The sequence below is a fragment of the Naegleria gruberi genome (genome assembly GCF_000004985.1).
Source record: "Naegleria gruberi genomic scaffold NAEGRscaffold_7, whole genome shotgun sequence".
In the NCBI taxonomy this organism is placed as follows: domain Eukaryota; phylum Heterolobosea; class Eutetramitea; order Acrasida; family Naegleriidae; genus Naegleria; species Naegleria gruberi.
In genome coordinates this window covers 187384-200857 of record NW_003163320.1, presented here as the reverse complement: position 1 = coordinate 200857, position 13474 = coordinate 187384, and the positions used below count along the sequence as shown (strand labels likewise).

At 33.3% G+C, this 13474-nt stretch overlaps 9 protein-coding genes and 1 non-coding gene across 10 annotated transcripts; 5 read left to right on the top strand and 5 right to left on the bottom strand.

Moving 5' to 3' along the window:
• Positions 1-10: 10 nt before the first annotated feature.
• Positions 11-2035, top strand: NAEGRDRAFT_46520 (uncharacterized protein; the record flags this gene model as incomplete). Its single annotated transcript, XM_002681139.1, has 1 exon — positions 11-2035. One exon carries the CDS (start codon positions 11-13, stop codon positions 2033-2035), a length of 2025 nt encoding a protein of 674 aa, XP_002681185.1.
• A 7-nt stretch (positions 2036-2042) lies between these two features.
• On the bottom strand, positions 2043-3418 carry NAEGRDRAFT_60324 (uncharacterized protein; the record flags this gene model as incomplete). Its single annotated transcript, XM_002680993.1, has 2 exons — positions 2043-3066; positions 3165-3418. The coding sequence occupies 2 exons, from the start codon at positions 3416-3418 to the stop codon at positions 2043-2045; spliced, it is 1278 nt and encodes a 425-aa protein (XP_002681039.1).
• Positions 3419-3578: 160 nt separating this feature from the next.
• Positions 3579-4646, bottom strand: NAEGRDRAFT_46519 (uncharacterized protein; the record flags this gene model as incomplete). Its single annotated transcript, XM_002680992.1, has 1 exon — positions 3579-4646. One exon carries the CDS (start codon positions 4644-4646, stop codon positions 3579-3581), a length of 1068 nt encoding a protein of 355 aa, XP_002681038.1.
• Positions 4647-4788: 142 nt separating this feature from the next.
• NAEGRDRAFT_t122 lies at positions 4789-4872 on the top strand. The gene has a single exon. It is a non-coding gene; the product is annotated as a tRNA-Tyr (tRNA).
• A 39-nt stretch (positions 4873-4911) lies between these two features.
• NAEGRDRAFT_63553 (uncharacterized protein) lies at positions 4912-5610 on the bottom strand (the record flags this gene model as incomplete). The annotated part of the gene is made up of 1 exon (XM_002680991.1): positions 4912-5610. The coding sequence occupies one exon, from the start codon at positions 5608-5610 to the stop codon at positions 4912-4914; it is 699 nt and encodes a 232-aa protein (XP_002681037.1).
• Positions 5611-5887: 277 nt separating this feature from the next.
• Positions 5888-7344, bottom strand: NAEGRDRAFT_46518 (uncharacterized protein; the record flags this gene model as incomplete). The annotated part of the gene is made up of 3 exons (XM_002680990.1): positions 5888-6906; positions 6995-7123; positions 7179-7344. 3 exons carry the CDS (start codon positions 7342-7344, stop codon positions 5888-5890), a joined length of 1314 nt encoding a protein of 437 aa, XP_002681036.1.
• Positions 7345-8271: 927 nt separating this feature from the next.
• NAEGRDRAFT_63551 (uncharacterized protein) lies at positions 8272-8682 on the top strand (the record flags this gene model as incomplete). The annotated part of the gene is made up of 1 exon (XM_002681138.1): positions 8272-8682. One exon carries the CDS (start codon positions 8272-8274, stop codon positions 8680-8682), a length of 411 nt encoding a protein of 136 aa, XP_002681184.1.
• Positions 8683-9539: 857 nt separating this feature from the next.
• NAEGRDRAFT_46517 (uncharacterized protein) lies at positions 9540-10448 on the bottom strand (the record flags this gene model as incomplete). Its single annotated transcript, XM_002680989.1, has 1 exon — positions 9540-10448. One exon carries the CDS (start codon positions 10446-10448, stop codon positions 9540-9542), a length of 909 nt encoding a protein of 302 aa, XP_002681035.1.
• A 58-nt stretch (positions 10449-10506) lies between these two features.
• NAEGRDRAFT_78468 (uncharacterized protein) lies at positions 10507-11004 on the top strand (the record flags this gene model as incomplete). The annotated part of the gene is made up of 1 exon (XM_002681137.1): positions 10507-11004. One exon carries the CDS (start codon positions 10507-10509, stop codon positions 10954-10956), a length of 450 nt encoding a protein of 149 aa, XP_002681183.1. The 3' UTR covers positions 10957-11004.
• Positions 11005-11205: 201 nt separating this feature from the next.
• On the top strand, positions 11206-12114 carry NAEGRDRAFT_46516 (uncharacterized protein; the record flags this gene model as incomplete). Its single annotated transcript, XM_002681136.1, has 1 exon — positions 11206-12114. The coding sequence occupies one exon, from the start codon at positions 11206-11208 to the stop codon at positions 12112-12114; it is 909 nt and encodes a 302-aa protein (XP_002681182.1).
• Positions 12115-13474: the final 1360 nt, after the last annotated feature.

The following is a 13474-nucleotide window of genomic DNA, read 5'->3' as shown; positions in this document are numbered from 1 at the left end:
AAAGTCTTTGATGTCGATGCTATCAACCCCTTCGAGAAAGAAGCCATCATCTGCCTCTTCTCTTAAAAAGGAGCCTTCTATTGGTAGTAGTATTTCATCTTCTCCTTCCCTTAAATTTCCTCCTATTCATAAGAGATCTTCAACCTCTCAGGGAATTAATTCAAGTAGGACAAGACCTGGCAGTGTAGATTCAACAATATCATTGTCGGAATCTGTTTCTTCTGTTAAGAGTTCTTCATCCAATGGTAGCCAAGATCAGACAATTGGTACCTTCCTTACATCGTTGCCTTCCTCAAAGTTGAGAAAGAGGGCAGTCTCATCTGGTGGTACTACAAAGAAATTGAGTGGAGTTGAATCAATACCATCCTCTCTCAATTCCTCTCTTAATTCATCTCTTACTAGCTTGGAACAAATTCCATTGAGTAATAATGTTGGAGTTAGCCGATCGGAAGTCTCAACACCAGTTACTAAGTTTATTGAGGATGACAATCTTTCGATGTGTAGCGATTCATGCATTGAAGATATGAAGGATAGAATGGAAGACAGTGATTTTTTCGATTTAAGGGAGAGTTTGCAAAACCTCAAAAATATAATTCCCAACTTTAATATTGATCTTGAACAGACTCAAATTGGGGATGAATTGGAGTTGGATGATATTTTGAATACTAATGATGAGCTGATGGATGTTGTTTGTATGAATGAAACTATTTCAACAGATGCATCAATTACTTCTTTTATCAGTTCTAGTGATAAGAATGAATCGATGGAACAAGAAGCTACAAACACTGAAGAAATTAATGACATGATTTCAGAAATAACAGCCCTCTCAGCAAGATCCAAAGAAAGTAATATGGTATCGGAAGCAACAGAGGGTGATATCTCTAGAAGTGAATTTGTAAATATTGGAACAGTCTATGACATGTTGACCAACAGATATTCTTCTAGACCTAGTTCAGTTGCTGGTTCCGTTGGTGACTCTTCTGATGTAGACATTACTGAAATTAAAAAGGATGAAATTAGGAAGGAATTAGAAGAATTTGTTCAAGAGGTAACCTCAAGAAAAATAGTTATTGACACAGAAGACGGACAAGTGGATGTGATTCTTCCACCTGACTTGGATATTTTAACAAAATCTGTAAACACTGAAATTTTTGAGATGAGAGATGATGTCATTTTCCATTTAGCTCAAGCTAGTGCTATCACCACTGAAGAAGCTTACGAGGAAATTAAGGAAGGAGACATTTCTTCAGATTACATGAAGAAGATACATAAATTAGACTTATTACTCCAACAGAAAGAAGTTAAGGGAAAGCCATTGAATGAAAGCATAAGGATTATTGTGGAAAGGCATAAATCTGAGAAGGAAATTCTAAAGAAAACCAGTTTAATGAAATTTGTAAGAGAATCAAACAAAAATCCCACAGAAGCTCTTGATTCCTCGAGACGAAAAATCTCATCAAACCATTCCCTCATAAGAGGAGACTCTGCCAAATCTGGTATAACAAGAAAAAAGCTTACACCAAGAGCTGAAGAAAATACGTTTTTGAAGAAAAATCAAGAAATGAAAGACGATGCTGTTTACTTTACCTTGACTGATGAGGAAGAAAAGAGACTTATTGAAATTATCAAAGAAGATGATCCTCCAGAAGGGATTCCATATGGAATGGGTTTTGAACCATCAAAGGATGAAATTCAAAAATTAGAATCAATAGATGAAAAGCTAAAATCAATTGTGCCTGTAGAGAGAAGGTATTTATTTGAAATCCATGAAAGCTATGAGCAAGGAGGATGGACCTCTCTGAACAAAACTGTTCAGGTAACCAAACAAGAGGAAAAAGCTGAGAAGGGAGACTATGTAAGGGAGGCAAGACTTGAAAGAGAGCACAAAAACAAGTTAAATGACATTGAGGATCGTTTGAATCATCTGAGAGAGCTTCCAGTAATTCCACTCGGTAGAGACAAACTGGATGATTTATTGAGAAAGGCAAGAATCGAGAATGAAATGTTTGAAAAAAGATCTGTCAATTCACAGTAGAACAACATTACAATTCATCATTCTTTATTCTCTCTCTTATCGTCTTCATCCAAATCATCATTTGTCTAACGTTGTGAATGGTTGAGAGGGTTATATAAGTTGGTTCACTCATCTTGAATAGATGGTGCAAGTAGGCCACAGAGTAGGCATCTGGCCCAGAACAAACTGGACAATCACAAGTTGTATCAATTGGTCTATCGTGCATTCCGAGAGAGGCTGAGCTCTTAATAGATAATGTTGTTGGATTTCCAGAGGCAGCACCAACAATTAAATTACCATGTCTTGCCAATCTAGTTGGATAGGCCGAATCACATGTATCAAATCCAAGTTCAATAAATGATTTCATTGAGGCAATATCACCAATGCCTAAGATATGATTAGGTACGAAACAATCTTGTGGAATCTTCTCTTCCAAATAATTGTAGGTAAATTTTAACACATCCAACATTTCCTCTCTATTCGATCCTAAACTTCCTCCAATAGCAATTCCTTCAAATCCATTTGGTAAACCATCTTCAGTATCTCTAAATTGGAAACATGAAGGATCCAGCAGAGTATCCATTGATTTCTTTCTCAAATCCAAATTAGTTCCACCATGTAAAACACAATACATATGTTGATGTTTGTTACATTGTTTTGATAATTCCAAATGACATTTCAATGAACGTAATTCCCATCTATGAGTTCTTTCCAGAGATTCTTCAATAACAGTCATTGGTACATGTTCAGGTAACAGCTCATCAAATGGAATTATAATATCAGATCCAAATTTATGTTGAGCAGTGACAGATGTTTCAGGAGTGAGCTGAAGTAATTTACCATCCCTATACGATCTAAAAGTCACACCATCCTCAGAAACTCTCTCAACTAAACTTTCTGAATGTGCCTTATTCTTCGATTGTCCTTTCAATTCAATCAATTTCCTCGGTGATTCTCCTTCAAAAACTCCTTCCTCTGTTGGTGTTGATTGAAGTGAAAAAACTTGAAAACCTCCCGAATCAGTAATAATTGGATGTTTCCTTGAAATAAATCTGAAATATTCAATCATCATCACATTCAATATTTAATATTTTCATGTGGATGTGAATATGAATGTGAATATGTTTAACATAAAAATCAAGAGACATACTTGTGTAATCCTCCTGCTTGTTCAATTGCCTCAACTCCCGGATGAATCAACAAGTGATAGGTATTGGAAAACATTAACTGAACATCCAATGATGAAAGTGAGTGATTATCAATTCCTTTGAGTGTTCCATTCGTTCCAACTGGTACAAAGTTTGGAGTTTCGATAATTCCGTGCTGTGTAATGATTTGACCAACACGTGCTTTGCTCTTCTTTGATTGATGCAACACACGGAAGAACTTGTTGCTGCTGCTCATTTTTTTAATTGAAGTTCTTTGATGGGTTGGATAACAACAGTTTGTGTGAAAAGTTTCACACACAAGTACAATTCACCTATTGGTTGTGGTTGATGTGGCAATTGTTCAAGTATTATTATTATTTGAGGAAAGTGGGTTGTGTGGAAGTGATTATTTTGATTTATAAATGCTTTTTGCATTCTTCCTTGATGTGTTTGGCTTCGTCTAACCATTCTGGTGCAATCATGAAGGGATTTCTCTTGACAAAGTCCAATTCTTCAAAGGTAGATACTTCTTCGAGTGCTTTTTGGTATTGTTTCATTCCAAAGAGTGCTTTGGCTTTCAAAATAAAGACACCTGGCATTTCCATAAATCCTTTAGAGGAAATGTAAAGGTCAATATCTTCAATGGCTTTTTCAAAATTGCAACATTCGACATAGGAGAGAGCTCTCTTCAAATTAATATTAGCATCTGGTGTCTTTCCTTGATTTTTGTATCCCTTTTCAATTAATTCAGTCAAGTAGAATGCTGATTTATCGTGTTGTGATCTGGCAGCATAACAAAGAGCAATTCCTTCATAGAATTGAGCAAGTTGTTCATTTTGCAAGGCAAAACTTGAATTTCCCAAATTATTTTCAATAGCATGTAAATCAGCAAATGCCAAATCAACATCCCTGGTCATTAAATAATAATTAGCTCTCATTAATCGAGCATCAATAAATCTATTTGGAAATTCAGATGGTGAAGTAACGAAAATAATAGCATTCAAATCAGTTAACATATCTTCAAATCTCATTAATTTAAAATTACAATAAGCTCTATGTAATGTAGTTTCAAAATCAATAACATTCTGTTCCAAATATTTATCCAAATCAGCCAAAGAACTTTCATATTTTCCAACATAATAATAACAAAGTCCACGAAGTCCGATAGCATCCTTATAATCTTTATCCAATTTTAAAACATTACTACACATCATGATGGCTTTATCAAATTCCTTATTATAATAGGCATTACGTGCTTCGATAATAACAGATTCGTATTTTTCTCTTCTTCTCTTTTCTTCGGCTTCTGTATTGGATTTTAATTGTAGGGAGGAATGGAAATATTGTGGAGTGGATGTCATTCCAAAGACTGGAAAATTACAATGCACAGCCAATGCAGAGCAATTTGATGAAATGATGAAGGCTTTGAAATTTTTGATTTTTGAAAAATTGGCGAGAGAAGAACGTCTGAGTAATTGATTCATTTTTTTTCTTGATTATTGTTTTTGATTGGGAACGTACAGTAATAGAATTGGTAAGTATTAATTCACATGGAGGGGTAATATTAAACATAATGTTGAATCGTATTTTTGATTTATTTAGAATATTTTGGAAAAGTTAATGTAACCGATGATAGCTCAGCTGGTAGAGCATGGGACTGTAGCTGAAACTGTTATCCTGTGGTCGGCGGTTCGATTCCGTCTCATCGGATCTTTTAACGCTTTTATCAATTTTTTATGAGCAAGTGTTTTACTTTATTGATTTATAGAAACTCTTTTCTTGTGTTCTAAAGAAAATAATACAATTTGAAGAGTGCTTCTTTTGGGCGCTCTTAATTTGAGCCAAAAACTCTTCCCTCTTTCTTCTCCAGTCATTCTTTGGTGAGAAATTTAATACAGTTTTTTGATTCTTTCTTAGAAATTGTAATCTTTTCAAATCCGTTTCTGAAAGTAAACGATTGAGCTTGGTGTTTCCACAAATTCTATCATGATATTTGAAATATTTGGAGGAGAGGCACTTTTGACATTTGGTGCATTGAATTGAGTCAGTTGACTTGTTAGATTTCTTTGGTTGAGTTGAGTGAGTTTGTGTGCTAGGTCTGGTAGATTTTAATTGTTGAAGTATAAATTCCATTTGCATAATTCTTCCCTTCAAGGTCATGTTTTCATTTTCTAACAGTTTCTTGTCATTTCTCAAAGATTCCAATAACTTTTGTTCATTCTTCTTCTTTTGAGCAAGTTTTTGTTGCTTCAATACCAAGTCAATTCTGATTGACTTTCTCTTCAAATATGGGAATGGTGTTTGTCTCTTTGCTTTGAAAATTGGAACTTGTTCATCGAAACTTGAAGTATTCTTATTCGAAAGTGAAATATTAGTAATTGGACTTTCATCAAAACTTGTTGAAATCTTTGTGTTTCTTCTCTTTGGTTCAAATTCTTGCATAATCATTTTGTTTCTTTTTTTGTTATTGTTTTCTATTAGAAACATTCGGTTGGTTTAAATAACAATTTCAATAAGTGCAAAGTTGCCATTCACATTACTTTTGGAAACACCTTTCAAGACTAGTCATTGACTTTTTGACTTTTATTTCCCCATATTTATTGGCATGTGATTGATGGCTATTTAGAAATTAAATCTTTCTTAAAAATTTTTTGATTTCTTAAGAATTAGCTGAAATCTGGTCAACTGAGTATCTAAGGTAAAAACAAACACTTTCGAATAAACTTTACATTTCGGCTATTACTCTCAAAGCAGCATCTCTTCCAGTTTCCATTGCTCCATGAATAGTAGCAGGCGAATGAGTACAGAACAATTCACCTGCAAAATAAATCTTTGATTCAATAGGTTGAGAGAGGGCCAATCTAGGGTTTCCAATATAGTTTTGTCTCGATTCTTCTGAAGTATTGACCGATGCATAAGCTCCAGAAATGTGCTCAACATCTTGCCAATTCCTTACCATTCCACCAATAAATCCATCATTTTCACTTGTTAATCCACAAATATTTTGAATCATTTTTCTGAAATGATCCTTAACCTTCTCCTCTCCCATCACAATTCCATAATTTGCTCTATTACTCATTGAAAATCCAGTAATTACGTGTCCAAATTTCTCAGATTGTTCCTCAGATGTGCTCGAAAACCAGAATTGAGAAATTAAGGGATCATCATCTCCAACACAAACAACATTCACATTTGGGAATTGTTCTCTCCAAAATGGTTTCTTATAATTGAGAATAATCTTGGTGCCACCATTCATGTTGAATTGATTTTGAATTAAATGCTTTTTGATTGGTGATAAATCTGGAGTAAATTGAATTAAATTATGTTGTAAAGTTGTTAATGGAACAGTGAGGATAATCTTATCACAAATAATATCGCCTCCATTAATTTTGATTTGGTTGGAAGTGTAATCAATGGAATCCACAGCATAATCCAATCTAATTTGTTCTTGTTGGATGGATTTAACCAAATATGGAATTATCAAATTTTCCAAAGTATTCTTTCCCTTAAGAAAGTAATTCCCATCTCCAAATTCACTATTAAACTCAGCAATTAAATCTTCTTGAGCTCCCTTAGCGCTGTACACATCAATACAAGTTGCATTTTCCTGGGCAATTGTTGAGTCAACTAACAAGTGATACTTTTCTGGAATTTCCCTCCAAATCAGCCATTCCTTAAGTGTCATATCTTTTGCAAATTTTAGCTCTTCATCATTTATTAGCTTTTCAAGAATTTCATCCAATTCTGCAAATATAGGATTGTCAGCTTGAAGCATTTTCCCATCTTTGAAATTTCATTAATTCCAATTTCAATAATTTGATAAATTACGCACCAACTACTAATCCCAATCCACATTCTTTTGGAGTTAGTTTTGTCATGTCATGATTAAATTCCAATTCCACATTTAATTGGTTGACCAAAATATCCCACAAAATAGTTTCCTCTCCATGAACATATTCAGCTGTTTTAAAAGTAGTTTAAATATTAGTATTTAAATGTGTTGGTTGTAAACACACCTCCTAATTCGATACCTCTTTCGGAATCAGAGCAAACTCTTCCTCCAAGTCTTGAACTTGCTTCCAAAATTATAAAATTCGAAACTTGGTTATCCGAAAGTGTTTTGGCAGCATACAAACCGGCCACTCCTCCACCAATGATAACAACGTTCTTATGTTGCGACATTTTTTATCCAGTTTACAATATTTTAATAACTAATGTTCTTTATATTCATTGTATTTGAGAGATGAATGGCTATGGCCATATCACGATGAATGCACCTCATCCCGTCCGATTTGAGAAGTTAAGCATCGTCGAGCCACATCAGTACTGAGGTTGGAGACAACTTGGGAACCTGTGGTGCTGTAGTCTTTTTATCTTTGTTCCTTAATTTGTGTTCTCACATACTTGGTAAGGTTTATTGAATTTCTTTGCAAAGAAATATATACTATTATATCCAAAACCTATCTCATAACTTGTATATTACCTTGTTTTTTGTAAAAAAAAATGAAAGAGTCCAATCTTTTATTATTTTCTCTGTGGTTTTTAGAGATGAAATCTTTAAAATTAAATGAGAGGTAGCTAAGATATCATTACTCCTAAGGTGAAAAAATCAAAACTCAATTATTGGCAATAGTGTCAAAAATTTGACTCGAGTGCAAATTCATCTAACAATAACTTGGTATAGAGTGGTAAGCACCTCTTGTTTATCTCATTTTCAAAATATACGAAAGTTAAAGAGAGGATTCCCACTCTTCATTGGACAACTTGAAACTACTAGCACAAGAATAAAAAAAGTACGATGTATCAGATTAATTCAAAAAGTCCACCAACAGTTTACAGAGTCCTTTCGTTCTTTAAATATTGGAACTTTTTTCATTCCAAGATATTCCACATCTTTGAGCACAATCCAACCATTGAAGTTCTTTCATTCTGTTCTTGTTCAATTATCCGCACCGATTAACAAAGACCAAATGTACAATGTCCAAAATCTGTGGCTACTCTCTTTATGGAAAATCATAAAAATCAATATACTAATCAAACTATTCTTTTCAAACATTTAAATACTGTTGAAACATGTTTCACTTCTCAAACACAATCAAAAAACAAAAAATGAAAAGATTTGTTTCAATCTTATTGATTGCCTTGACTTTGGCCATTCTTGCACTTTCTTTCACTTCTGGAGTTTCTGCAGAAGAATCAACTGCTGCCTCAACACTTTCCTTGTTCATTAGAAAGAATAACAAGAAGAGAAATCTCAAGAAGAGAAAGAAGAATAGAAAGCTCAACAACTACATTGACACCTATGGAAGAAAGAGAAGAGGATGGAAGAAATTTGGAAAGAAGGGAATTATCAGAAAGAAGATTGATGTTTATGGAAAGAAGAGAAGATTTAATAAGAAGAGAAGAATTGACACTTACAGAAAGAAGAATAGAAAGAATAGAAAGAATAGAAGAGGTGGCAAGAAGAATAAGAAAGTTGATATTTACAAGCGTAAATTGAAACAGAAATCAATTTCTTAAAGTCTAAATTTTTGAATCAGTTTTGCTTTTAAAAATTAATTAAACATCAGAATAAATATTTGTTATTTCATTTTACAATTAAGACCAGAAGCCTGCCAGGAATATGGCGACTATCCCGCTACAGTCTTTGAATGTTTGAACAGTGAATGCAACGAATCTATTGATTGTAAATAGAAATCTTAATAATTATAAAGAAATGAAACATTAAAATGTCAATGAAATGATACCAGGAGAAGATGCGAGTAAAATTTCAACTCAGCATGACATGTTTTTATAAAGAGTGAATTGAATCAAGAGGACAAATCAACTTCACTCAATCAAGGTCCCATCAAATACCTGCCTTTGTTCGTTGTACAAGATAAAGAATTGAAGAAATTGTTCGATGAAAAATTGTTTGTTAAAATGAAGGAACAAACTAGAAAAAGATACCCAACGAATATATTACCAAGTTTATCTGGAAACGGAGAGGAGTCTTATTTCAATAAGATTGACAACCTTAACAATTGGAAAGGTGGGGATTGGAAAAATAATGAATACTGTCACATTCCATTCTTCTTGGCAAACAGATCTTTAAAGTATGAAGAATGCACCATATCTGACTCTATAATTAAGAACAAGGATCCAGTTGTTACTTGGTCATCATTAGAGTTGGCTACTATATTGGACTCAAAGTTTTGCAAAAAACACTCCGTTGATATTAAACATATTCGCCAAAGAATTGTAAAATTAAATCTTAACAATATAAAGAAATGATCTTGTAAACTGTTTGGTTTAAATTGAAGTCATTTATAGATGAGTTTTTCATATGGAGTTTTTCATACTGTAATTTTCATAAGTGTTTGGCAATCATGATCAAATTATAAAGTAAAATTCAAAACATCATCAATCTCGTCGTTGCTTGTATTTTGGTCATTGGATGGTAAAGTACATCCTTTAAGCTTACTGAAGTCTGATTCAATACATGTCTCCCATCCCATTATATGTTTCACAAGACACCAGTGTTGAATTACAAAATAACCCCTTTTCTTTGCGAAATCTTCAAAATAAAACTGAATACCATCATCATTGTATGAGTAATTGTCCGCTGTTTTGTCCCTGATCTTGGCGGCGGTAACAGACTTTACATTCAAATTTTTAATATCTTCAAGGTTTAAATTATCAAAGTAAGCAAAAAAATTATCTTTAAGAACAGTCTTTACGTCAACCTCCATTACAGTATATTTACAATCCAGTTCCTTATCGAATCTCCAAAATTCCAAATTATTATCTACTAAATTTCCGTTAATGTCAATGCAATAAAGGTCTTTCCTGACACTATCTAAAATGCTATTGTTAAATTTCAGAGCAAAATGATAGTTGTCCTTTACATTCCATTCAGCATCGAATAATTCGCAATGGACAAGCTTCAATGCGCGTTTTGCGATTTCGTTATATTCTTGCTCTTGCCTGTTCGTTAGATCTTGTGTTTTGGACTCGCGAATACATTTCTTCAAGAATTCTTTCGTGATAGCTTCAAAATTCGCACAAGTATGAACAATACAATTCCCAACCCTTTTTTCAACGAGCTGTTCAAAAAAAGCACTGTTCTTCACCTTCGTTTTTGCATCAAAATTCTGGATATCTGTAAAGTTATGTACACCCTCTTTTATTACCTTTAGTAAAAAATAAAAGTATGCAAGATCATCACAAATATTGCTGCTTTGTGCACTATTGTGCAATGTTGTAACAGTTTCGTGGAGTGTTTTGCTTGCTGATGCTTTAGTCATTTTTTCACGTTGAATAGATTCTTTTCATGTTATTTTTAGAAAAATTCCTCAAAAAAAAATGGACAGCGAAGAGTTGATTTCGGTTGTATATGATGGAGATCGCGATACTGCAAAGCAGATTAAAGATGGTTTAATAGATGAAAAATATCAAAGTTTTAGTAGCTATTTGAAAGATGTTGCACAGTTGAAGAGCAATCCGGGTAGTGAATATTATGAAAAAATTACTTTTCATTGCAAAGGCTTTCAATTAAATTATTCACAATTGTCAGATAATGCTGAATTTAAAAACGCCAAGTCAACCAATAAAATCATCATAGGAGAAAAGATTTTTAGAGAAGAATTTAACAAACAAGAAGCAAATGATGAACAAGGAAAAGCTCAGATACTAGAAAAATATCAAGCTATAACCGAAGTTCTTGAAACTTGTGACGAAAAAGAACAAAAAGAAATTTGCATTCTTTTGTTGAGCAAGATGCTTGCTGTAAAGTGTAAAATTGAGGACGAATGAAATTGCAAATCATCAGAACAATAAACTGCTGTTTAAAGGCCTCCTTGTTCTGCCTTGTATGACTCGGAACATTAAAATTATACAATCACTAGGTGCCCCAATCACATTGGGCAAAACATTCTTACATTAATGGAGGAACTCAGACAGGGTTTGGAAAGAGGAGTCAAGCAACCAATGAGAAATAGATAATACAGTTTGTAAATAGAAATCTTAATTATAAAGAAATAAATGTAACAAATATAAACGAAAATGATGAACAAAAGCAATTCAAATCTAAGAATTGAGGTTCAATTCTTTGACATTTCATACGAGGAGATTACAAACAAGCTCAAGCAAGGTAGTATCGATGTTAAACTGTTTCTGGATAATGATGGAAACGTATCAGGAGTTGTGGACAAAGGTAACATGTATTCACTATTCGTAAAGAATGAACCCTTTCAAATTACTTCTTCACCTATATTGATCAATAAGGCTCATGTCAAACCATGTATACCTAAAATCATCGAACAAGATAAACAATTAAGTGAGTTGTTTAAAAAGAAATCATTGGTAGAGTTGAAGAAAGAATTGAGGAATAGATTCCCAAACAATGTCTTGCCTGGTGCCAAATTTCCGTATAGTTTAGAGGAATTGTTTTTCAATCAAATAGACAAGTATTATGACTGGAAAGATGGCGATTGGAAGAAGAGCGAATACCGTAATATTCCATTCTTTGTAGGCAATTCTGGCAAATATAAAGAATGTACTATCTCGGATGATACCATTATTGACGAAAAACCATACCCCACATGGCCTTCACAAGTACTTGCCGAAATTGTGAGCTCTAACTTTTTCAAAAAACACTCAGTCGGCATTTACAAACCAAATTCTATCTATTTTATTGTTTCAAAGAGGTTACCAATATTATATGTTGGTAAATCAGGACAAGGAGTGAAAGATAGATTTTGTACATCTTTTTACTGTCATATTAGAAAAATGGAATGGAATAAGCTCAATTACCATTGTGGAGTTAGTAGTGACTTTGTATTTGGGATGATGGAGCCAAAGGAAATATGTGTAGTAGCTTTCGATGCTGAATCGATATTTAATTATGTTAAGAGCGAATATGATGATGATGGTCATATTTTGGCCAAACAAGTCAATCGAATTGTTGAATGAGGCTCCTGGAGACTTTGGTGAACAGAACGAAGAAACAAAAAGTATGACAATAGCAAATAATATTAAGACAGCTTGCAATGATCTTGTGGAGTTCTTGATACGTGTGAAGACGAAATGATATTTTAACAATAAATGATTTTGTTTTGGATTTGTAAAAAGAAGTGATTCCAAGTACTTGAAAATGTATAATGGAATACCTTATGATTTTGAATAAATCTTGATAACATAAAGGAATAAAAGTTGATTTATAAATATTAATGTCTAATAAAATTCCAATAATAGCAGAAATTATAATTTTATTTTTGGAACAAAGCGTTCTCTGCAAGAGTAACACTGGGTGTGGAAGTTTGCTCTGCAGTGTGGTTGATATTGGCATTGGATGACATGTTTTGATTAGAATATATTAATGCTTGAGTAGAGTTGTCTCCATTGACCATAACACTGATTAAATGGATTGATTCAATTCAATATAAAAAAATGAGAGGAAAAGTTGAATGTGCTAAACACTCATATAGAAGTAAAAAGGTGACTAAGGAAGGTTATGAAACAATTGAAGTTTTCTCTGCTTCGAGAGGTGATTATTGTAAATTATCACCATTTATATTGGGTCCATTTGAAGTTGATGATTGAGACCAAATAACAAGTTCTTTGAAGAAGAGAAAAGGGATGGGCTGATAGGAAGGCTCATAGACATGTAAAAAAGGGTGTGAAACCTCTTTATGCATGGTGGAACGGTAACAAGTGGAAGAAATTAAATCATTCTTGGATTTAAAAGAAAAAGAAATCTAAATAAGCCATGACTACTGCACCACAGGTTCCCAAGTTGTCTCCAACCTCAGTATTGATGTGGCTCGACGATGCTTAACTTCTCAAATCGGACGGGATGAGGTGCATTCATCGTGATATGGCCGTAGCCAATTACTTTCTTAATCATTCACTGTTCAACTCTATCAGAAATCTAGTTAACGACGATGTAAGTATTCAAACCATACACCGCTTTTCAAAAAGCACTAAGATGTGGAAATCTAGATGTTTTCATATCGACACTATTCATTCGCAGTTCAATCAATTAAAACATTTTGATATACTAGACTGTATTGAAAATGAATTTTTTCAATCTGATATCATTCAATGTGTTCTTGATATTTAAGGAATTTCAAAACTGCTGTGGATTTACAGTACTGCAAATACTGAGTGATAGGAATAGCAATGGTAGCTCTTTTGCTGTTCGGCGCCATGAAGGTTTCTTTTTTTTTAATTGAACAAGAGACAATTTCATTCACTCAGCTCACATTCATAAATTTAATTTTCATCAGTAATTTGTTTTTAGAGCTAAACTATTTTCAACACTTTGATATGC